The sequence below is a fragment of the Ascaphus truei genome, chromosome 1 (assembly GCF_040206685.1).
Source record: "Ascaphus truei isolate aAscTru1 chromosome 1, aAscTru1.hap1, whole genome shotgun sequence".
In the NCBI taxonomy this organism is placed as follows: Eukaryota; Metazoa; Chordata; class Amphibia; order Anura; family Ascaphidae; genus Ascaphus; species Ascaphus truei.
In genome coordinates, this window is record NC_134483.1 from 476,559,434 (window position 1) to 476,581,218 (window position 21,785).

The 21,785-nt window shown below is 41.9% G+C and overlaps 1 protein-coding gene across 3 annotated transcripts in view; it reads left to right on the plus strand.

The window, feature by feature from the left end:
• The window catches only part of PDS5A (PDS5 cohesin associated factor A), a 118,700-nt gene extending 97,641 nt beyond the window's left edge, over positions 1-21,059 (plus strand). Inside the window, exons 21-34 of one of the 3 annotated variants that reach the window (XM_075567727.1) lie at positions 650-808; positions 923-991; positions 3,648-3,784; positions 3,970-4,093; positions 4,446-4,650; positions 5,778-5,892; positions 6,715-6,847; positions 13,648-13,767; positions 14,018-14,080; positions 14,986-15,131; positions 16,817-16,919; positions 17,669-18,024; positions 18,440-18,587; positions 19,728-21,059. In XM_075567727.1, the coding sequence (XP_075423842.1) occupies positions 650-808; positions 923-991; positions 3,648-3,784; positions 3,970-4,093; positions 4,446-4,650; positions 5,778-5,892; positions 6,715-6,847; positions 13,648-13,767; positions 14,018-14,080; positions 14,986-15,131; positions 16,817-16,919; positions 17,669-18,024; positions 18,440-18,587; positions 19,728-19,763 (1,914 nt within the window). In that variant the 3' untranslated portion in view covers positions 19,764-21,059. The remainder of the gene's footprint in view (positions 1-649; positions 809-922; positions 992-3,647; positions 3,785-3,969; positions 4,094-4,445; positions 4,651-5,777; positions 5,893-6,714; positions 6,848-13,647; positions 13,768-14,017; positions 14,081-14,985; positions 15,132-16,816; positions 16,920-17,668; positions 18,025-18,439; positions 18,588-19,727) is intronic. The other 2 variants (XM_075567737.1, XM_075567748.1) reach the window with 2 other exon arrangements.
• Positions 21,060-21,785: the final 726 nt, after the last annotated feature.

Consider the following 21,785-nt stretch of genomic DNA (forward strand, 5'->3'; position numbering starts at 1 on the left):
CTGTCCAAGAGAGCGAGCACTCTGCGGCCATGACTTAGCCACTATGTCATGGGACCCCTGAAGTGCCAGACCCCATGACGTAGCTGCTACATCTTGGGCCACCCAAAGTGTTCAATACACCTATCTTTCGGTCACAATCTCCAAAGTACATGGTGATGGAATAAAACAGTATGGTCATAGTTAACTTGGATTGCAATTCTGTAACACAGAGGACTGTAACTCCTGTTTTGTGCTCGCCTTCCCTCAAATATTCAAGTCATTTTTTATTTATTTTTTTAATGTTGGGGTCATTGCCATGTACTTTTAACAGCTATGCCAATCTGTCATGCGGGAACCTTGGCTATTCCAGATTTGTAGAATAACACAAAAAGTGCGTACGATTAGCATGTTCATTGGTGGTCTCAAAGCCTGGTCTGGCTCAAGGCCCTGATGAGAATCTTGATAACTGGTAAGAATTTAAGTGCTTGAGAGAGCAAAACATTTCAATAAAGCAGTTAAACGTACACTTTCTCAGTCAAATGATCTATGCGGTTGTCAGCGCTCCTTTTCAAGGATTGCCTAAGACTTGGGAGAATATAGGAGGCAGTTGGGGAGCTGAAGTTCTAGTAATGAGAGCCTTACTGAAAGTCAGATGTCTGCTGTTTTTCAGCCCCTCAGCAGAAGTCTGAATGCAGATGTTCCAGAGCAGCTTATAACACCTTTAGTTTCCCTGGGTCACATTTCCATGTTGGCGCCTGACCAGTTTGCTTCTCCGATGAAATCGGTAGTAGCAAATTTCATTGTGAAAGATCTACTTATGAACGATCGGGTGAGTCACCTCCCCCCCTTTCTCCCTCCCCCCCGCCCCCCCAGATTGTTAAAAAAAAAAACACGTTTACGTTGTTTAAAAGAAATAATAATCTTTTACTTCTCCAATTCATAGTCGAATGGTGAAAAGAACGGCAAACTGTGGTCCCCAGATGAAGATGTGTCACCAGAAGTGCTTGCAAAAGTAAGTATCCAAATAAAAAAATGGTATCAACTAATACTGAAGTACTCATTCACTCTGGACTGACACGGCTTATTTCTATTTAATGACAAGGAAAGAATGCAAATGTGTTGAGGACTAGTGCACCAATATATTCAGGACAGACAATGTCTGGGTGTGACGAGCGATCCATTCCTCTTTTGAAGAGACCAGCAAAACCCCAAATACGAGTGTCCAGTTGTCCGTGTACTTGAAGGGACACTAAAGGAACCTTCTGTTGACACTTTGGCTATGTAGATAAGTGTTTCCCAATCGGAGTTCTGCGGCACCTAGGGGTTCCGTGAGTGGATCAAAAGGGTGCCGTGGGATTTCTCCCGGAGCAGGGAGAGAGCAGTGAAGTTTTTTTCTATCCTAATTGTGTGTGTTTTCCCTGCCCCCTCTGACAAGTCACTCTCTTTCTCCTCGGACAGTCTCTCTGTCCTGTGTTCTTCTGTGACCCTGTCTTGTTCTATTGGTGCCTCAGCAACTGAGCACTGTGGTTATGGGTGCCCCGAGAGAAAAAAGGTTGAAAACCACTGATGTATAGGGTTGTTTTTGTTTCTAATTGCTGACATTACCGGCGGATGATCCAAAAACCTTGCAATTCGGGCACAGTTCTTAGGAAGAGTAACCAAAAGTTGCAAAGCGTTTCACACTGAAACCTAGCAATGCGTTTGCTCTCTGTTTGCCCTCACAGGTTACTGCTACCATATCACGTTGTTTTTCATTTTGGTGACTTATTTCTCAGAATACTTGTGGAAATAAGGCAATGGGGAAAAGTTCCAACAGTCACTTCACACACATTTTTTTGTGGTCAATGACCTTTAAATGTTATAGAAAAACTATGCTGGATATGTTTTCCTCTGAACATACTACCTTACGCTGTGCACAAATGAATACACAAATATTTGTCTTTCAAAGAACATAGGGGGAGACCCTTTTGCTTTCCAGTATGGGGATATAAACACAAGAAATGTTTCCGGGTTTTGTTGTTTTAACATAGTCTACTCGTGTGTGTAATTGTGTTTAAACTGGGAGGGTTAGCGTGTTGATTTTCAATGTACATATGTGCCTCCAGAACCGGTATCCATAAATGTTAGTGGCAGAGGTTGACAAAGTAGAATAAACATACAACAAATTTGCTTTGATTTGGAGTATCTGCTCATGTACATACCAAAATACATAGATTCCCAACAAGCTCTGAGAAATCCCAACCAATACCACACAATATATGTATGCACATAAGTGTCAAAATGAGTGCTAGTGGGCGTGGCTAAATGTATACAACAAAAAACAGAAATGCCCAAAGCTACTTCCAATGTGACAAAAATACACAGTGCAATACCTACCCTATTTCCTCAATTCTAAGACGCACCTTTTTTTTCGATTTTCACATGTCTGAAATCGGGGTGCGTCTTAGAATCGATGTATTAAAAAAAGTGTCTACAATACTAACCCCTTCTTTTCACTTAACATGTTTCCTGAGAGGTCCCATGTCGGCGGAGGACGAAGTGTGTGGCGGCGGCAGGAGAGGTCCCACGTCTGCAGATGGTTGAAGATGGCAGCGGGCGGGAGTGCGGTGGCGGCGGCAGGACAAGTCACAAGTCTGCAGGTGAATGAAGATAAGAAGACAGCGGGCATGCGGTGGTGGAGGCGGCTAATAGATCATAATAGCAGGAGCAGAGCAGCATAGGGGAATGGCTTGGGAGGTGCACACTGTAACACCGGAAGTTGACCGGTGTCTGACTTCCGGTTACAGTGTGCACCTCCGAAGCCGTTCCCCTATGCCGCTCTGGTCCTGCTCAGCTCTCCTGCAATTATGATCTCCTGCCGCCCCACCGCACGCCCGCTGTCTTCATATCTTAATTCACCTGCAGATTTTGGACCTGTCCTGCTGCCGCACACCCACCCGGAGTCCATCTTCAACCATCTGCAGACGTGGGAGCTCTTGCCACCGCCGCCCGCTTCATGGTAAGTGAAAATTGAATTTTCCTCGGTTGTAAGGGCCAAATCGATGGTGCGTCTTACAATCAAAGGCGTCTTACAATCGAGGAAATACGATATATATCTCTTGTAAAAAGGGTAATTTAGTTTAACCCTTTGGCCAAAGCATCTTAAGCCTGCTGCCACTTACAAGGCATGACCGTAGCAGGGCCTAACACTCACCTGGGTTAAAATTCTTATTTACCTGTATAATTACAGGAAGAATGATCACATTGGATCTGTCGTAACCAGCCAAAATGAAACTGACCTGCCAACTTGGAAAGTGGGGTGGGCAGATGGAATCTTAATGCAGTTTCAGCAACAAGGACATTTTGAATACTTTCTTTTCTAGTCAAAATAAAGGCCAAATTTGGCATGTTTGTGGATTACTTTGTTTGACCTATGGGTAAACTATGCAAGTTGGGTTTCCACATGAGCATTTGGATATTACAGAAACTGCTCATATGCAGATATACAGAATCAATACAAATGTATTTTGGTTGCTCAGAAAGGTTCCTGAAACATCAGATGTTCAAATTAACTTTAAAAATACTAAGTCATGATTATTGTGCGCACATATTGAAATACTAACTTGACCTTCATTTGGATAAGTGGTCAATATTGTTGTTTTTTGTTGATCAAATACCTGTTCTTCCAGGTGCAGGCAATAAAGTTATTGGTACGTTGGCTGTTGGGTATGAAGAACAATCAATCCAAGTCAGCGAACTCCACCCTACGATTGTTATCAGCTATGCTAGTCAGTGAAGGGGACCTGACTGAGCATAAGAAGATCAGGTGAGTACCTTTGGCTTTCTGCTCACCCCAGGTGTGTTTCTAAGCAACTGAAAGTCTTTGTGACTAGGCACACCGACCAAATGGAATGTGGCAGTGGGCTTTCATGTGTTTCCTTTTCAGCATTTTGTTAAGTGTCCCATAGACTTGTAACATGTTTCTCTATTTCAATATTAAAATTGTTTCAGTAAATCGGACATGTCTCGCTTGAGGTTGGCAGCTGGCGGTGCCATCATGAAGCTTGCTCAGGAACCTTGTTACCATGAAATAATTACCCCAGAGCAATTCCAGCTCTGTGCTCTGGTTATTAACGTAAGTAATTTATCATTGCCATGTCATTAAAGTAATTCGGTGAGGGAGTGTGAACAGCCTCCCCAGCAAAACGCCTGCCTGCAATCTAAAGGCAACCTTTTATCTTGGTGTCACAGCTGTGCCTGGTGTGAATTGGCAACTTTACATTAAAAGAAAAAAATATACAACTGATGCGAGCCATATTTTTCTCTACACCAGTGTATCCCTGCTCCAGCACAGGTGCGTCAATCAGCGGCTCAGTAATTTTGACTGAGCCACCTGTGCTGGAGCAGGGATATCCTTAAGACCTGACTTACAGCATTTGCTTGGTTTTTTTAATTCATTTTTTTGCTTTCTTTTGTCTCTGCGGTAGGATGAGTGTTACCAGGTGCGTCAGATCTTTGCACAGAAGCTCCACAAGTCTCTGGTGAAACTGCAGCTCCCATTGGAGTATATGGCCAATTTTGCCCTGTGTGCCAAGGATCCAGTGAAAGAAAGGCGGGCGCACGCCAGACAGTGCTTGCTGAAGAATATCACCATACGAAGGGAGTACATCAAGCAAAACCCAGTGGCAAGTGGTAAGTTTCTGTGGAGAGTGCCAAACGGCATCTTGCATGAGTCAGGAATCTTGCTCATGAGTACGCCTATATTAAATTAATATTAACCCTTTCACTGCACAGTGTTTTACAGCCCCTTTTATCACGGATGTTGTGCACACTGTGACGTACACAAGGATGGCACATGAACTTTAAAGTAACACTATGTGCTGCTTGCGTTTTCTTAGAGTGGTAGAGAGAGGGTTCAGCTTCCTGGAAGCTTGTTCCCCATTCTGGCAGGGACTCCCCAGTTCCTGATTGCCAAGCATGTTTGTGCTCGCCTGGTGAAAACTAAATTGCTGCAGCGTGTGGGTTTGCTCTGGCGGCCGGTAGAAAGAGGATGTTGTGACTTTCTATTCACGCCCCACATCCATATTCGTAGTTTTTGTCAAACTTCTCAAAAAACTATAAACTGCGGGTCCCTGAAGATTGAAGAACCGTTGCTAAACACTGGGGGGGGTGCACAATCTAGGGACGCTTCCTAAACTCAAATATATGCATGATTCAGGGTTTTGTATTATTGTAGCCCTTGTGCTTTTCAATGTGATATTTTCCTTTTAAAATGATGCAATCTGGAGATATCCGTCTCCACTTTTGCCTGAACTTAAAATTGCTTCCAATTTTCCCATAGAAGGCAGTCGTATGAAGTTTGACTGATAAATGCCTTTTTTTTTTTTTTTTTTTTCCTTCTACACCGTGTCCAATATCATGTGCTTTTTTCCCCCCTGCAATGTGGGACTTTGACCAATCCTGTTTGCTTTGTGATGGGAGCATTAGTAGCTTGGATTGACACTGCTTTTAGGGAAATGGAAACCATAATCCCATAGTTTAGAAGAGCTAAACCCTTCGTGTGTGAGTTAATGGCAGCATTGTCTTATTAATGCCTTTAGTTTTTTGTTTTTGACAGGACTAGCCTTCTAAGTCCTAAGATCTGAGTTTTCTATATTTATTTACTTAGGCTATCTACACAAGTTTTAGAGTAAAAAAAAAAAAAAATTATGTTACCCGTTTAAATTGAAAATGCTGCTAAGATTAAACACATTCAGCACACTTCATTTTTAAGTTTAATGTCAAGACTGAAGAAGTACATTTACATGATGTGTCCGCAGAGAAGCTGTTGTCCTTGCTGCCGGAGTACGTTGTCCCATACATGGTTCATTTGCTGGCTCATGATCCAGATTTTACGAAACCACAGGATGTTGACCAACTACGTGATATCAAAGAGTAAGTTTTTATATAACCGTTATAACTAGGCTGGGGAATGAGTTTCCCGCTGCTAGAAAAAGTCTATACATGGATAGTGCAAAATATTCGGTGTGCAAAATTGGATGTTTCCTTAGAAAATGTGGTTTACTTGACCCATCCTACAGTGTTACACAGGAGATCAGTTTATTTTTGCAAGTGGAAACCGATGAACAAATATTGGAAAATTTACCAACTTGGTTGCCCTCCCAGATAGCAGTTTTCATGTGATTTTTAGAATAAGTGGAGCTTCCCCTTTCAAATGAAGTGTCCATTACTTCCTACCTTAAATCCATCAGGGCTCTCAGAGAATTGGTAGCAATGAATACATAAAGCCCATGTTTATTCTCATTTCTAGCACACTTCAGATGCTTCCTGTTGGCTGCAAACCAAAAATACATCATTTGCAAACCTGCTCAAGCAGATGACGAGATTTCTTGCAAGGAGCTATTCATTTCCAAATGAGTGCAAATGGGACATGCATACAATTTATCCATAAAAAAAATGAATATCTTGCTGGGTTTATGGTTTAATGGCACTGTGTTTATTTCTGTGTTTGTGTTCTTGTAGTCACTGTGTAATATGGCCTAATCTCTCACAAAGCCATGTCACAAACGACCCCATTGTCGAAAGAGACAAACGTGGGCTAAAAGAGTTAAAATATTGTGCCTGATTTCTTCTAAAATTCTTTCTACCTTTTTTCTTTATTATTATTATTATTTATTAAGCCTTGGGCAAAACACAAGCTTAACCATTTTGTTTTTCATATGCATATTAAACGAAACCATTTTTTTTCCAAATAAGGTGCCTTTGGTTCATGCTTGAAGTTCTAATGACCAAGAACGAGAATAACAGTCACGCCTTCATGAAGAAAATGTGCGAGAACATCAAGCAGACCCGGGATGCTCAATCACCAGATGATCCTAAAGTAAACGAAGTAAGAATTGATTGTATTCTGCAACATTTTTTTTTTTTTAGGTCTATGGATCTATCTTTGTTTTTCTGAACAAAAACCTCAGTCGGTTGGGGGAGGAGAGGTACATAAAAAGAGAGGAGATTAGATGGGGAAAGTCATGTATAGAAAAAGCAGCAAACAACATCTAAAACAATATGTTTAAGACTAATATTTTGTGCATTATAAATAAAGTGTGTGTGTGTGTGTGTGTGTGTGTGTGTGTGTGTGTGTGTGTGTGTGTGTGTTTTTTCACGGATTTAGCAACGTTAAGGATATGCATCATGAGTTTGTATGTCTTATCAATCACGTAAATGGGTGTTTTAAGTAAAATGTTGCCAGGTCCCATGGTTTGGTTTATTTTTTTTTTATTTTTTAACAAACATTTTTTTTGGTTTTCATGGAGGGTTACAGGCAACATTCCATAACGTTGACAGGAGGCATGTTTATAACACATTGTACATACAGTAAGACAGTCAATCTTTCAAGACCTATACAGGGAAGCTTGCATAAAACATGCTGGGGCAGTAACTCCTCTTATTTTATAAGTGAGGATAGTGAAGGACAGGTAGAGAAAGAAAAAAGGGGGAGGGGGGGACGTGCGTAAGGCGCAGCGATCAGGTGATTCGGGGGTTTTAATCTTAATTGTAGGGCCATAAGTCACAGACCTTGTTGAACCGGTCCAGGCTCTGGTTCAGGAGGGCCGACAAGTACTCCATCAATTTAACCTCATTTGTTCTACGGAGGACCATCTGTTTGGACGGGGGGTTTATTTTTTTCCAGTTGGCTGTTAGCGAGCTGCTGTGAGCAGGTGTGAGATTAGTTTTCTCGTGGAAGCTGAGACTGAGTCCATTGGTTTCGCTAGAAGGAACACCAGGGGGTCTAGAGGGATCTCTTCTCCTGCTATTTCCTCAGCTATAGAGCGGATCATATTCCAGAATATCTGAACCGTAGGGCATGACCATAGTATAGGTCCCAAGGTTTCTATAGAAAGCTTCGTCACCCATTCTATGAGGAGGTGGACCTTTCTTCCACATCTGTTAATTTTTGGGGACAGGACCACCATAAGAGGATTAGTGAGCCCCTTTGCCCACACTCCTGCCAGCACGAACTACAGTGCCCCAGGTAAATTTGACGTGCTCGGTCAGGTGTTTGTTTACCTCCTGTGTAGTCATTTAATTTCATCTTGTTTTATGTTAGCTTTGATTGGCAATTTGGAGACTTGCAAAGATTTCCCCGCATTTTTCTTCATCCTATGCGGGAACTAGTTTGTTCCTCCCATTGCACCATGAACTTGGACTTAACATTGTCTTTGGGGGTAAATAGTTTGTAGAGACGTGAAATAGCTCCCTTTTCGTAATGGACCTTATTATACAACTGTTCAAAAGGTTAAGCGTCTAGTGGCTGCCTCAGTATAAGTTGAAGAGGAAACAGTGCCCGATGTTGTAGATATTGGTAAAAACCACCCATGGGGGAGTTTTTTTGAAGTCCTGTAGAATGTGAAATGACTATATTGGAACCTTCAAAGGGATCCTTAATCTGTAAAATACCTGAAACCCACCATTGTGTAAATAAAGGATCGACTATGTCCGGTTCAAACTCTGTTGTTTAAAATGGAAGTTAAAGGGATCAGAGCAGTTTAGAATAAAAATGCCGAAGTTATCGTACATATACTGAACATAGTGTTTAAGCACTGATGGACACTGTATATAATTTTGCTGTCTAAAGTTCTTGGGTAACCAAAATAAACTTGAATCGTCAACCATGGCCAAGGATCTCTCCAAGTCCACCCACGGCTTAGTCCCAGATGGTGCCACCTGCCTGATGTGTTCTCATCATTGTTTTTGTTTTGTTTTTTCATTTTGTGCTTTCAGCCGTTCCAAACAAATCTGGAGATTACCTTTTGTAGGTCTTTCATTACCTGTAGTAGTTTAGAGCTCGGTGAGATCCTGAATAGGTATGGTGCCCATGGAAGGGTGTTGATCTTCAATAAATGAACCCTTCCCATCCATTAAAAAAGCAATCCAAGCACCTTTTTCCTCTTGCCACTTTTTTTTTTTTAAAACTCTATTGAAGCAGTGGGTCTCCTGAGCTGAACCCCATTAATTTCTTGTGCCCCCCCCCCCCCCGCTTCCATATATACTTACCTCTGTAGTATTACACTCTGCTCGGCTACCAGCGGTTTAAAGCTCCCGCGTCACGCGTGCCAACAGGAAGCCGAACCATGATGACATCACGGCTTCCTATTGGTCTGCAGGGCTGTGAAATTAAGGTGGTTCAGCTCCAGAGACCCCCTGCTTTTAAAAAGAGCATTGTTTGCCCCTTTAATTTGTGTCATCTTTCCACTGACTCATAGCTTTTATCAATTGTTTAGAGTGCGCAGGGTAATTACTACCATATATACACTTTCATATGGTTTTGCAATGTTTATTCCCTAGGTATTTGACGTTTTAGTCTTTCCACTGGTTATCAAAATGGAGTGTTATGGGCTTATAGATATGGGCTAGGACGTGCAAGCCTAATGCTTTCGATTTAATTTGCATTACATTAAAGTTTGAGACCTGTCCGAGCTGTATTAGATCAAGGAATAAGAAAGTAAGGGAATGGAGAGGATCTTTTAGTGTAACCAAGACAAAGCCCCATAGGGGCGAAACGCGTTAGAGGTACTACGGGGGACCTACCCTTTTTATTCATGTTTGCAAATGGCTAAATAAATAACTTTTTAACCCAGCGCAGTCCAGCATTTACTATCAGCCGAGCAGTGCCCGCTGTCCCTTCTCTCCTCCCAGTGACAAGTATTCCCCTCAGTGTAACCAAGATGTCTGCAAAGTGTGATATTTTGATCTACTTTCATACCTTAAATGCCTTTATTTGTTCTTATTTGAGATGCAAGGGTTTCTATGACTATTGCAAATAATAAAGGGGGAAAAGGGACAACATGACAAATAAATTTGCTGACCAGGATAGGGTCTGAGGCAAAAGCCAATGCTTGCACTGTACAGTCGGGGAGTTTTACAATCCCTTGAGCCAGTTTAAAAAGTGAGAATCGAACACTGTGTTGATGATGGGCTTGGAACATAAACGGCCAAGAGACGCGATAAGCTTTTTCGCTATCCAGTGCCAAAATCATAGTGGGATTTTTGTGTGTTCCTAGTGATGTATAAGATTTAATCACTCTCCTTATGGTATCGGAAACTTGGCATTCAGGAACTAAACCAACTTGGTCTGGGTGAATAATAGAATTCAGACAATTGTTTGTTCTTGTGAGTACTTTAGCAAAAATCTTAATGTCTGTTTATTAAGGAAATGGGTCTCTAATTGAAACAGCTTCTATCTCTTCCCTATTTTGGTATTGCTGAGATTGATGCAGATATCATCTTGTTGGGTAGCTTGGTCCCTTTTAAGACATCATTAAACAATTGAAGCAATCTCTGGTCAAAGATACTACCAAGGAGAAAGCAATTCAGGACTACCTGAACCAATGTACACCCACAAGTGTCGAAACAATTTGTTAAACTATTTTCTTTGGAAGAAATTCTAGATTCAATAAAGACCATTATGTCCTCCCAAAGCCTCAGATCCAGGCGCCTTCCCAAACCAGTATTACAAAAGGTTTTCTGTTTTTTTGTTTTTAATTGTTTTTTGAATAATATGAAACCATATAAATACTGTAGATTTGACAGTATGTTAATCAGTTTTCTCTCTCTCTCTCTCTCTCTCTCTCTCTCTCTCTCTTTCTCTCTCTCTCTCTCTCTCTCGTGTATATATGCAAGTATATATATATATTTATACTATGCATGTTTATTGTATTTATATTGTTTCATATTCAAAAGCTAATAAAAAGATTAAAAAATTAAAAAAGATAACATTAAACCTTTTGTAATACAGGTTTGAGAAGGCGGCTGGATCTGAGGCTTTGGAGGAATTAATGGTCTTTATTGAATCTAGAATTTCTTCCAAAGAAAATGGTTGTCTGTCTCTCTCTGTCTCTCTCTGTCTCTCTCTGTCTCTCTCTGTCTCTCTCTGTCTCTCTCTGTCTCTCTCTCTGTCTCTGTCTCTCTGTCTGTCTCTCTGTCTGTCTCTCTCTCTGTCTGTCTGTCTGTCTGTCTGTCTCTGCCTGCCTGTCTGTCTCTGCCTGTCTGTCTGTCTCTGCCTGTCTGTCTGTCTGTCTCTGTCTGTCTGTCTGTCTGTCTCTGCCTGCCTGTCTGTCTGTCTCTGCCTGCCTATCTGTCTGTCTGTCTCTGCCTGCCTGTCTGTCTGTCTGTCTCTGCCTGCCTGCCTGTCTGTCTGTCTGTCTCTGCCTGCCTGTCTGTCTGTCTCTGCCTGCCTGTCTGTCTGTCTCTGCCTGCCTGTCTGTCTGTCTGTCTGTCTCTGCCTGTCTGTCTCTGTCTGTCTGTCTGTCTGTCTCTGCCTGCCTGTCTGTCTGTCTCTGCCTGTCTGTCTGTCTCTGGCCCGGGCCATAGAGCACTCAGCGTCGCTGAGGCGTGCTGAGCCGCACTGAACAGATGCAGAACGCCCCTGCACCGGTTATCAGCGCGGCTATAGTTTCTCCCTCCTCATGCACGCTGATGCGCGCTGAGGAGGAGAAACTCTTCCCCGAGCGCCAAACTGAAATTTGGTGCTCGGGGAAGCGGTCACGTGACCGCTCCCATCCAATGGGGCTTCAGCCGGTTCCCTACAGAGCCGCCATTACCAGACAGAAGGCAGTGTGTGTTGTGTGTGTGTTGTGTGTGTTGTGTGTGTCTGTGTGTGTGTAGGAGGGGGGGGGGGGTGATGCCCCGATCGCTGCCCCCCTTCTGCTCCGGTCCCTGCCCCCCTTCTGCTCCGGTCCCTGCCCCCCTTCTGCTCCGGTCCCTGCCCCCCTTCTGCTCCGGTCCCTGCCCTCCTTCTGATCCGGTCCCTGCCCCCCTTCTGCTCCGGTCCCTGCCCCCATCGCTGTCTCCCTTCTGCTCCGGTCCCTGCCCCCTGTGTGTGTGTGCGCGTGTGTGTGTGTGTGTGTGTGTGCGCTTGCGTGCTTGCGTGCTTGCGTGAATATATTTATCAAAGTTGCACAATGTTAATAAATAATTTATTCTCATCACGTCTTTTTTTTTTTTAATTTTTAAAATATTATATAATATACACACACACACACATACACACGTTCCCCAGTGACACACAAACACACAGAACACTTCAAAGTGACACACACACACTGACAGCTACCAAGTGACACACACACACACACACACACAGTGATACCCGCCTCCCACGCGCGCTTGCTGTCTCCTCTGTCAGGACAGCAAAAAGCTCCTGGTAGCGCGAGCGTCAGCAAGCGAGAGCACTGCTCAGCGACGCTCAGTGCACTATGTCCGAGGCCTCTGCCTGCCTGTCTGTCTGTGTCTGTCTGTCTGTCTTTCTCTGTCTATCTCTCTCTGCCTGTCTGTCTGTCTGTGCCTGTCTCTGTCTGTCTGTCTTTCTCCTTGGTAGGCAGGCCTTTATTTGAGATTTTGTAACAGAAATCATACACTTTAACAAATTTCTGTTTTAATACATCTTGTGCTGTGGATTAAAGACCCTGTTGTTATGTTATTTATTAAATATTTTCACTACATAGTTTTATTTATGCTGCTTGATAGGTTAATGGCTATCTGCCTTATTGCCTCCATTATGAAGCTGTCTGGTCCACCTCATTGTATTCGCAGTATATGGGATATGCAGCACCCCCATGTAAGTTCATCGTAGCCCCCTGATTTCACAGAGATCGACTCCAGCTGGTTGGCAGGATCTGAGCTTGTCTGTGCGCTCCTCACTGCTCAGGCCAGTTGTGGGGGTTCCCCATGTGGCTGAGTTCTCTGTTCTCTGTTCCGTGTTCTAAGGAGGAGCAGGGTAGGCCTCATCAGACCACCTTCCTTGGTATGTCTGTGTCCCCCCACAAATTTCTTGCGCCTGCTACAATGAAGGGCTCAGCCGCGGTGGCCATCTTGCTTATGCGTTCAAGACTTGTACCTTGAGGGACGAGGGGGAATCACGATGGGGAAACCACGATGCAGTGAGAATGTACTTTCGGGGCCAAATTCAGCGATTCATACTGGGCCCCGATCGGCGGGCACAGGTTCACTGATCAATCCACTGCCTCCGTTTCTGTAGATGGGGCTTCTGATCTCTTTTTGGGGCTCTCACTGTGTTCCAGCGGAGCTTAGCTGGAGTACGTGCAGTCGGCTACAAGTACCCCAGTACTGTCCAAGCCAGGCTCCCTCCATCCCTCGTGAAAGTGTTTTTAGTTACTGTATTTCTCTAAAGCACTAGATGCAACTATGTTATTATGTATTGTTCGGTCACAAGTTAAAAAAAATGTAATCCATGTAGCAAGCTAATTTTCTAGTCTGGAAGGATTTTTATAATCAAGGATGGATACCTATGCATATAAGATGAGTAACGCACCCATTTAGAATTTAACAAGGATTGAACTTGATGGGCATGGGCTTTTTTTGTTTTTCAATCTGATCTACTTTTTTGTTATATATTCATTTTTTAAAGTGAGTTAACATGCCACCAACGTATGCAATCAGGAGTGCCCAGCAAGTTTATCTGTTCATATAGAATGTAGTTTAATACTGACTATCCTAAACAATTTTGAGGCAATCCTTAGTCAGCAGACAATGCTCCAGCAATTGTTAAGTGGTATTTTAGTGATCCCATGACCTGAATTGTATTGTGCTGTTTGATTATTTTTAGTGGAGAATGCACGTATCTATTTATTGGTGTAATAACATTTTGGTTTTGGCAATCTCTACCGCCTCCAGAAACTCTACACAGTCTGTGATGTGGCCCTCTGTGTCATGAATAGCAAGAGTTCGACGACTCATATTGAAACGCCCAAGGACCCAGTGTTGGCAACCAGATTTTTCACGCAACCTGAAAAGGTGATTTTATTTTTTTTTGTTTCATATGTGTTATTTTATGGTAGATGTAAATAAAATGTTAGAAGCTAAATTAATAGAGGTGGCTCTATTTACCTTAGTGTTGGTGTCATAATTTTAGATTTGGGCAGGAGGGGTGGGTGTTTGTGTAGGAGGGAGACTTTGTGGTCTTTGTAACATTGGGCTAAAAGTACTAGGTCTTGAAGTGAAATGTTATGCAAAAAAAAATGTAACTTGTTTCCTCATCTATCAGGACTTTTGCAATGATAAGAGCTTCATATGTGATGAGACACGGACCCTTCTTTTAACAGGAAAGGTATGGTATATGCAAAAATGTGACCCCCGCATGACAGCATGTTTTTAAAAATGTAGATTAATATTCACCATCAAGAGCTTAATCATTTGGGACTGTTTTAAAAACTACAGAGCTACGCTGAGGGGACATATTTTAACTTTTTGGGACATAGAGCCGCTTATATAGTATTTTTTTAGTTAGATCATATTTAGGTTCCTCAGATGTAACAGGTGTCTGAACTACTATTGTGTTTTTATTTGGGAAGTTTCTACTTAATAATAAAAAAGAAAGCTTGGAAATGTGTTCTTTTACTCCATGAATACGAGTGCCTGGTAAGAGAAATGCCTACTCTCAGTGGTGATGAGGAACAGAGGGATTAGGGAAGTATGATTTGCACCGGCAGGTTTGTTATGCATTCCCTTGTCTTGAACGACATTAAGATCTACTTGGATTAGGAGCCCCGTAACCTGTGGTACATGAACCACCAGCCTGGTGGGTACTCCAGGTCCTACCAACTTTTTATACTTTTAAATCATTTGTGGGGGGGGGGAAGTTAGTATAGATATGTTGACCCTTGAAATAGTTGGTGGTGTGTAATTTTCTATACTGTTATGGTATTGCGAAATAAAAGGAAGACTGAACTGTCTTGTAATACAAGCTTTTTGGGCATTCCTGCCCAACTAGGGGTGTTATCACATTACTGAATGCTATCCCTTTGTTTTTTAAACGTCAGTTATTAAATAAATTGTGCGCATATCTGACACTGATGTAAAAGAAAGTTAGGTGTAAATGTTCTTGCCGAGAAATGTACATGCTGCCTGTTAATGTGTCTCTCTCTCTCCCCTCTCTCTCTCTCTCTCTTTCTCTCTCTCTCTCTTTCTCTCTCTTTCTCTCTCTCTCTTTCTCTCTCTTTCTTGCCTTCTTAGCCCAAACCAACAACTGTGCTAGGTGCAGTTAATAAGCCTCTTTCTGCCGCTGGTCGGAGACCTTACAATAGAAATACGGTGTCTGAGACTGGAAGCATCGTGAATGTGAATTCAGAGTCCGGTTCTCCTGTTGGGAACAGACAGAGGTATGTCTTCATTTTAACTTTTACTTGAGAGCAGGGCTGTGAAACATAAGGCCACGCTTATAGTGTGCGCGACGACGGATAACGTCGCCGCTAGCGAAACTTGTAATTCGCTTTCCGGCGACGTCGCGGGCGACCAGGTCATTGATTGGTTCAGAGGCTGTCACATGTGGCGACAGCCTCTGAAAAATGTAATTCGACCGGCTACAAAAATTTGCGTTGCTCCCGTCGCGCTTACTATAAGCGCACGTGTCGGCGGCAGTACATTTGTTTTGCCGCGGCATCGCCAGCACTATAAGCGCAGCCTAAGCCCTGTGGGCCTCCCAGATACTTCTGTCTGGCCCACAGACCAGCATGGACTGTAACGGGACATGGGCAGAGCTGGTGTGGGGGAGGGGACGGTGCGGCCTCATGTCGCTTGTGCACTTGACTACAGCAGGCATTCTCGTTAGGCTTGTTGAGCCAATATTGGTGCCCTCTAGCTGCCTCACCTGGTTTAAAGGGTTAATCCAGACTTTGCATGAAGTTCTAGAGTGGTCATTTGGAAGAGATCCTGCCAGCACTGCGCAGGTTAAAAGCACGGTCCTGCTGAGGGGAAAAAACTCTACTTTCATATTTATGGTTCACCCCGTAAGAGTAGGAATGGGGGGTATTAAGAGTGATATGGGGAGGGGGTGATATTAAGAGCTGAATATGGAGGGGGTGTTAAGTGAGTGAGGCAGAGGGGGGGGGATAGGCAGCGTGTGAGGAGGCGGGTGAGATAGGCAATGTGTGAAGGGGTGAGAAGACAGGGGAAGTGGGGGGCAAGAGCTGACATCTGACACAACCGCATTACTGTCTTTAATATGCGTATTTTGAAAATGTATGTCCCGAATTAAGTACAATAAAATCTAATCAGGCCTCATATGAAATGACTTTGACATCCCTGCTTTAGAACATGAGTTAAGCAGTTTGTTTTGTTGATGGTTCTGTACTTAAAGTAGCAGTGCTTGTTTCAACAGAGATTGATTGACATGCTCAAATGAAATTACTTTTAAGAACTGCAATATGATTTACCTGAAATATAAAATGTTTTTTTGTAAGCGATCAATTAACTTTCTAAAAACTGACTATTGAATGGATTATAGCGGGTCATTGGTTTTCAGCAATTTGTTCTAATCTATTTAATTCAGTTTAGAAAGCTCTCAACAAAGATTGAGTTTCAGGCACACACTTTTTTTTCAGATACACCTGCTTTGTAGAATGACAAAAAAAGCAATATTGTTTTATTAATACACGCAACGCTGCTCGCAGTCAGTGAAGACCACAAATACATTGAGTAAGCACAAGCCACCTGGCACAGAAAAGGTTAACAACATTTTGTGTGTAGAAACGACTGGATCTTTGCAAGTTGTTCATACTGTGCGCTACACTTAAATAGTAGCAAGTAGAATTTGTAATTCTTGTGTATTTTTGCTATTACAAACTAAAATGTAACCAGCTTCATACATTTATATAGATCAGCATTCAGCTTAAATAGGAGGAGCTTACTGGTAATGTTACTGCCTTTGAACCAGGTGAACCCAGTTTGAATCCAGCGCTCCTTGCGACCTTTGGCAAGATACTTGATCTCCATGTGCCTTAATCACAGACCAATGAGATTGTAAGATTTAAAGAAACGCTTGGCTACGTGTCCACTTCTTTTCCAGGGATCTGTGCTCTGAAGTGTCTGAGATTGGAGTTAGTGAGAACGACGAGCATCCTGTAAGAATTTCCGTCACACCAGCGAAGACTGAGTCTGTGAAGCACAAGGTAACCTTTCAGCTTCATTTTCTAATGTTCTGTCCTGTGTAACAAAGGAAAATGTAACTTCAATGTAACATTTTAATCATTTGCCACATTTTTTAATATTTGAGAAAATTGCTATTTTTTTATATATATATTTTTTTTTTTAAATAGGTAATCTACTTTGCTTATACATTTTAACCAGTAATGTGTTCCTAGCACCCACTGTTACTTGCTTAATAGTCCCAGGAAATACATTTTGAGGTTGAGCCTCAGAATTGGAAAAACGGCGACACTGCAACATAAACATTTGCACTCCTACTACAAAACCACTATTAGAAATAGAGCGGTGACTTACCCCCAGTTTGGTCAGCCACTTCTGCATTATACAGTAGACAGATGTACCCAAACGATGTATCCAAATCAACATTTGGCTCCTTTACGTACAGAAACTTAATTGGTTCCGTTTTCTCATTTGGCAACACAGATTTTTTTCAAAGTTATTCTTCACTCTAAATGTAAGTAGCTCAGTTGATCTAAAACCATCTTCTTTAGTTATTCTGAGTTCATTCATCAGACATCAGGTTTTGTTTTAATGAAAGAAATCCAGTATCTATGTAGTTGTACTTTCTTTCTTTTTTTTTTTTAACGGAAACATTTGTCCAATTGATTACTGTAATCTTTGTCTGAGCTTGTGTATCCGATCAGTAAATTAATTGAAAAATAAAACTCACAATTTGGTTTCTAATGCAAAAGTTATTATGCATCCCTGATAGGAAATAAATTCTGATCAGACGACACCATCTAACCTTGGTACTGAACGAGGAAAGAAGAGGTCCGCAGCATCGCCTGGGGCAGAGAATATCCTCAAAGAGCCAGAGGAGAAGAAAGCTGATGACCTGGGACAGATAATCCCACCCAAACCGAGAAGAGGGCGGCCGCCCAAGTCTGAATCTCAGGGTAGTGCAGCAAAGAACGATGACCCAAACAAGCCAGCTGGGAGAGGGCGGAAGAGGGCGGCAGCAAATCAAGAAAGCCCTGTGGGGCTTGAGGCAGGTAATGCCAAAGTACCAAAACAGCAGGACCCGACAGCCAAAAAACAGACAGCACAAAGGCAAATGGATTTACAAAGGTAAGAATTAGAAATTGACTACTGGATTTTACCATAGTGATTTTCCTATTTTCTAATAAAAAGGTTATCCGACATATTCACCTCCTCTCTGCCCGATAGGCATGCAACACCTCACTTTGCTGTATGTTGCAGGCTTTGTAACAGCAAGTTAATCTAGCTATCCCAAGTCGGTCCTAATTGTGTAACACTCGCAAGAGCGCACATTATTATACTCGTGAAAGTTACATTGAGCGCCTCTGCTGTAGTACAACTGTATATAGTGCACCATGTTACATTATTCGAGTGCCACGAACTTGCCTGTGAAAAATAGAAGCTTTTTCACGCCCCAAAAGCGGATTGTTTCATTCTATACCAGTTACATTGTTAGAACTCCTCTGTTTAGCTGATGTTCACAAGCTGTTTGCCATTTTTTCAGCAGCCAGTTTCTGGGGAGTGATGGAGATTCCTTGTGGGAGATAGAGTCCAGTCCAGGATATTCTTCTAATGATGCAGACCTTGTTAGTGCATGTGAGAGCAGCCAGGATACAGAAGATACAGAGTTAGCAGAGAGAGGATGCTTGAAGGTGCAGCTGACAGATTGTTTAGAGTTCCTTGTGTTGTTGTTTTTTTATTTCTTAGTTGGTTAACGCAACCTGTATCAGTCGCCAAGTGCGGTCTTCAGCAGTGAAACTCTGTTGCTTATATTATGTCATGGATTCAGTGTGTTTGCTTTTTAAGATAAAGCAGCCCCACTTTGCGCATATGTGACCGCTCATCGGGAGTGATCACGTGATCGTGGCATCATTGATGATGGAACAGAACGTCGCAGAACGCAATCTCTAGAATAATGAGAAAATAGAATTAAATGGCTGCTGCTTGTAGGGGACCCAGGAGTCGTACTCCATGATAGAGTAGCTGCGTCAAATGGCACATGGAGGGTTAAACAATGTGTTTGTGCTTGCCATTGGCAGCAAAGAGACCCAAACTACGAACCATACCAAACACATGCAGCTCTTTAGTTATATAAACATTTAAGTATCATATAGGGGGTCTCTGAGGTAATTTAGTAGCTTTAAAAAAGATGCTGTTTTTTATTTTATATTTTTCCTTTGTAATTTGCACATCAATACAATCCACACAATGATACGTAATTGGCTAAGTTGCCGATTGATCCGTTCTCCTGTGATCGATCAAGATTCGGCTCGGGGTTCACTAAATCTGTGCAGCAGAAGAGGATCAAAGAAGAAAAGTTCAGTGGGGAAGATCATGTGACCAGGCAGTCACTAGATACAATTGGTGCACTGCTAGAGAGAGGGCAGGGCTCAAAAAGGGGTGTGCCAGAGCCTATTTCAGAAGAGGAAGGGGATGTGACTTTGTAAATGGTTGCTATAGAAATAAAAATGCATGTTACATTATAAAGCTTTAAAAATGTAATTGAGTTGGTTTTTTTTTTGTTTTTAATGCTACAAGTATTTTCTCATAGTACTGAACTGATTCATTTTTTTTTTTTTTTTTAAACGTAGGATATTGCTTGGTCTGCAGCTTTAAGTGTTTTATTGGTCTCTTAAAAAAAAAAAAACCCTTTCTAACCAAGTGAGCGCTTCAGCTGGCATGATCTTTCTTTATTTTGACATGCTGAAAATATTTTGAGAAAAAGCGTATGAGCACAATGCTCTCAGTTCTTCACATTAACACCCCCCTTTTTTTTTATTTTTTCCTTCTAGGTAAAGAGAAAGCTTCTTCGCAGGGGAAGAAAATGAAAGTGCAAAACACGGCATGCTTCAAACTGTTTTTATATTCAGAAACAAGTTTCTCAAACCTTAACTGCGTTCTACCTTTTCAAAAGCATTCAAACTGAAAACCTATTCTTTCCCTACAAGGGATTTCCTTCACAGAACTAAACAAGAAACTCACAAGATTGGAAAGTATCACAGATTTTCTTCTTCTATTTGTTTTTTTTTTTTTTAACACAAACTCAACTCAATGAAGCAAATTGCCGAACACCGTGATCCCACTTTATTGGGTATATGGAGCATTACGAACGATAGGCCTTCATCGCTTTAGAGACCATGTTTTAAAGGGTCTCTATGGCAGCAAGATAGGTCATGTCTGAGCTGTGCACCGCTTTACAAAAACACACAGGAGGTGCCGTTACACTAAAATACTGTTTTGAATATACAGCCAGTTTAGTTTTATGCTTTTAAGAAACGTGTAGACTCCTGCTATGCAGATTTTAAAACTTGCTCTGCTGGAGAGCTTACAGCCACTGCAGTAGCAGGGGAAGAGGGGTTATTGGAAAGTTAAGAGTAATCTGTCTTGGTTTTATCTTTGGTAACTACCTTATGTAAAATTTGCTGCCAGACTACTTTTCAAAACGAATAAGATGTACAGTTTTTTTTTTTTTCTCTTTTGATCCCCATCCTTTGAAAAGTTATATGGTAGCGGCTATATCTTCCCTTTTCCTATGCTCGGAGTGGGGTCAAATTACTTAAATTGAATATTAATTCAAAAGCAGACATTTCAGAAAGTAATCTTCTCCCGTCCCTTTTTTTTTTTTTTGGGGGGGGGGGGGGGGGGTTAGGTTTAATATAATTTGAAATAAATGTACATATTGATGTTTGTTTTATAAAAACCTATATCACCATTTAAATGCCCTTTTACTCAAGAGCTTATGTTTGAATACTGTATGGAATTAACAGACAGTTCGGCATTGATTTTATAATGTTGGTCGCCAGATTTTTATTAACGATGTAAAAAAAAAAATCAATTTTTAAAAAAAATAGTTGGAATTAGTCAGCTTTGTAAGGAAATGTTGAAAAATGCTGGCTCTTCGATTTTAGATGTTTTGCTGATCTAAAGTCAATGTTTTGCATTTGCCTCTCTTATCAGAATCATTTTTAAAAGTTTATTTTAGGTTAATAGAGTTGCATCCAGCATTGTTTGTCATAGAAATAGTGAACACTTAAACCTGTGCACCCAATGCTGTATGTGCATCTTGTATGTACACATGATCATATTTAAGTTTTGTTGCATACAATAAACGCTTCTAGATGTCATTTGTGTCCATTGCTTATTTTTTTTGTTTTGTTTTTCTTTCCATCCTCACCGTGCTCTGCCTGTCTGTTTCCATGACTCATACCACTGCAACAAATAGCCGGGATCATGGATACATTGGGAATTAAGTTAGCCTGGTCCTTTGTGTGTCATGGCTTACAGTGGCCTGTAATGAGTTGTAGAGCATAGTGTGGAAATCTCCATCTGTGTTAGCCATTGTATTACAAGTTGAAGTGCTATTTGTCATGTAGAGAAGAGAGAGACACCCGCTCAGTCTAGGAGTGGAAGAACAGGGTGCACTAGGCCGCAGGGGTCTCCAAACCTGTCCTCAAGAGCCGCACACAGGCCAGCTTTTATGGATATCCCTGTTTCAGCATAGGTGGCTCAATCAGTGGCCCAGTCAAGCACTGAGTCACTGATTGAGCCACCTGTGCTGAAACCGGGATATCCATAAAAGCTGGCCTGTGTGCGGCTCTTGAGGACAGGTTTGGAGACCCCTGTTGACTAGGGGATGTGTCAACAGTAAGGCTCTGATATCTGTTTGTACTATTTGTTGAATGGATTTTCAGGTTTTGACTCCAAAATCTAACCCGGTAAACAAAAAATTACAGTTATTTGTTGCACCCGCTGCTTTAACTCTTATCGAACTGAGTGCTTTTGTGATTCACGTATTGCAGAGATCAGTGCTGAACTGTGTATTACTTCTTAGAAATGTTGCAGTAGTGACT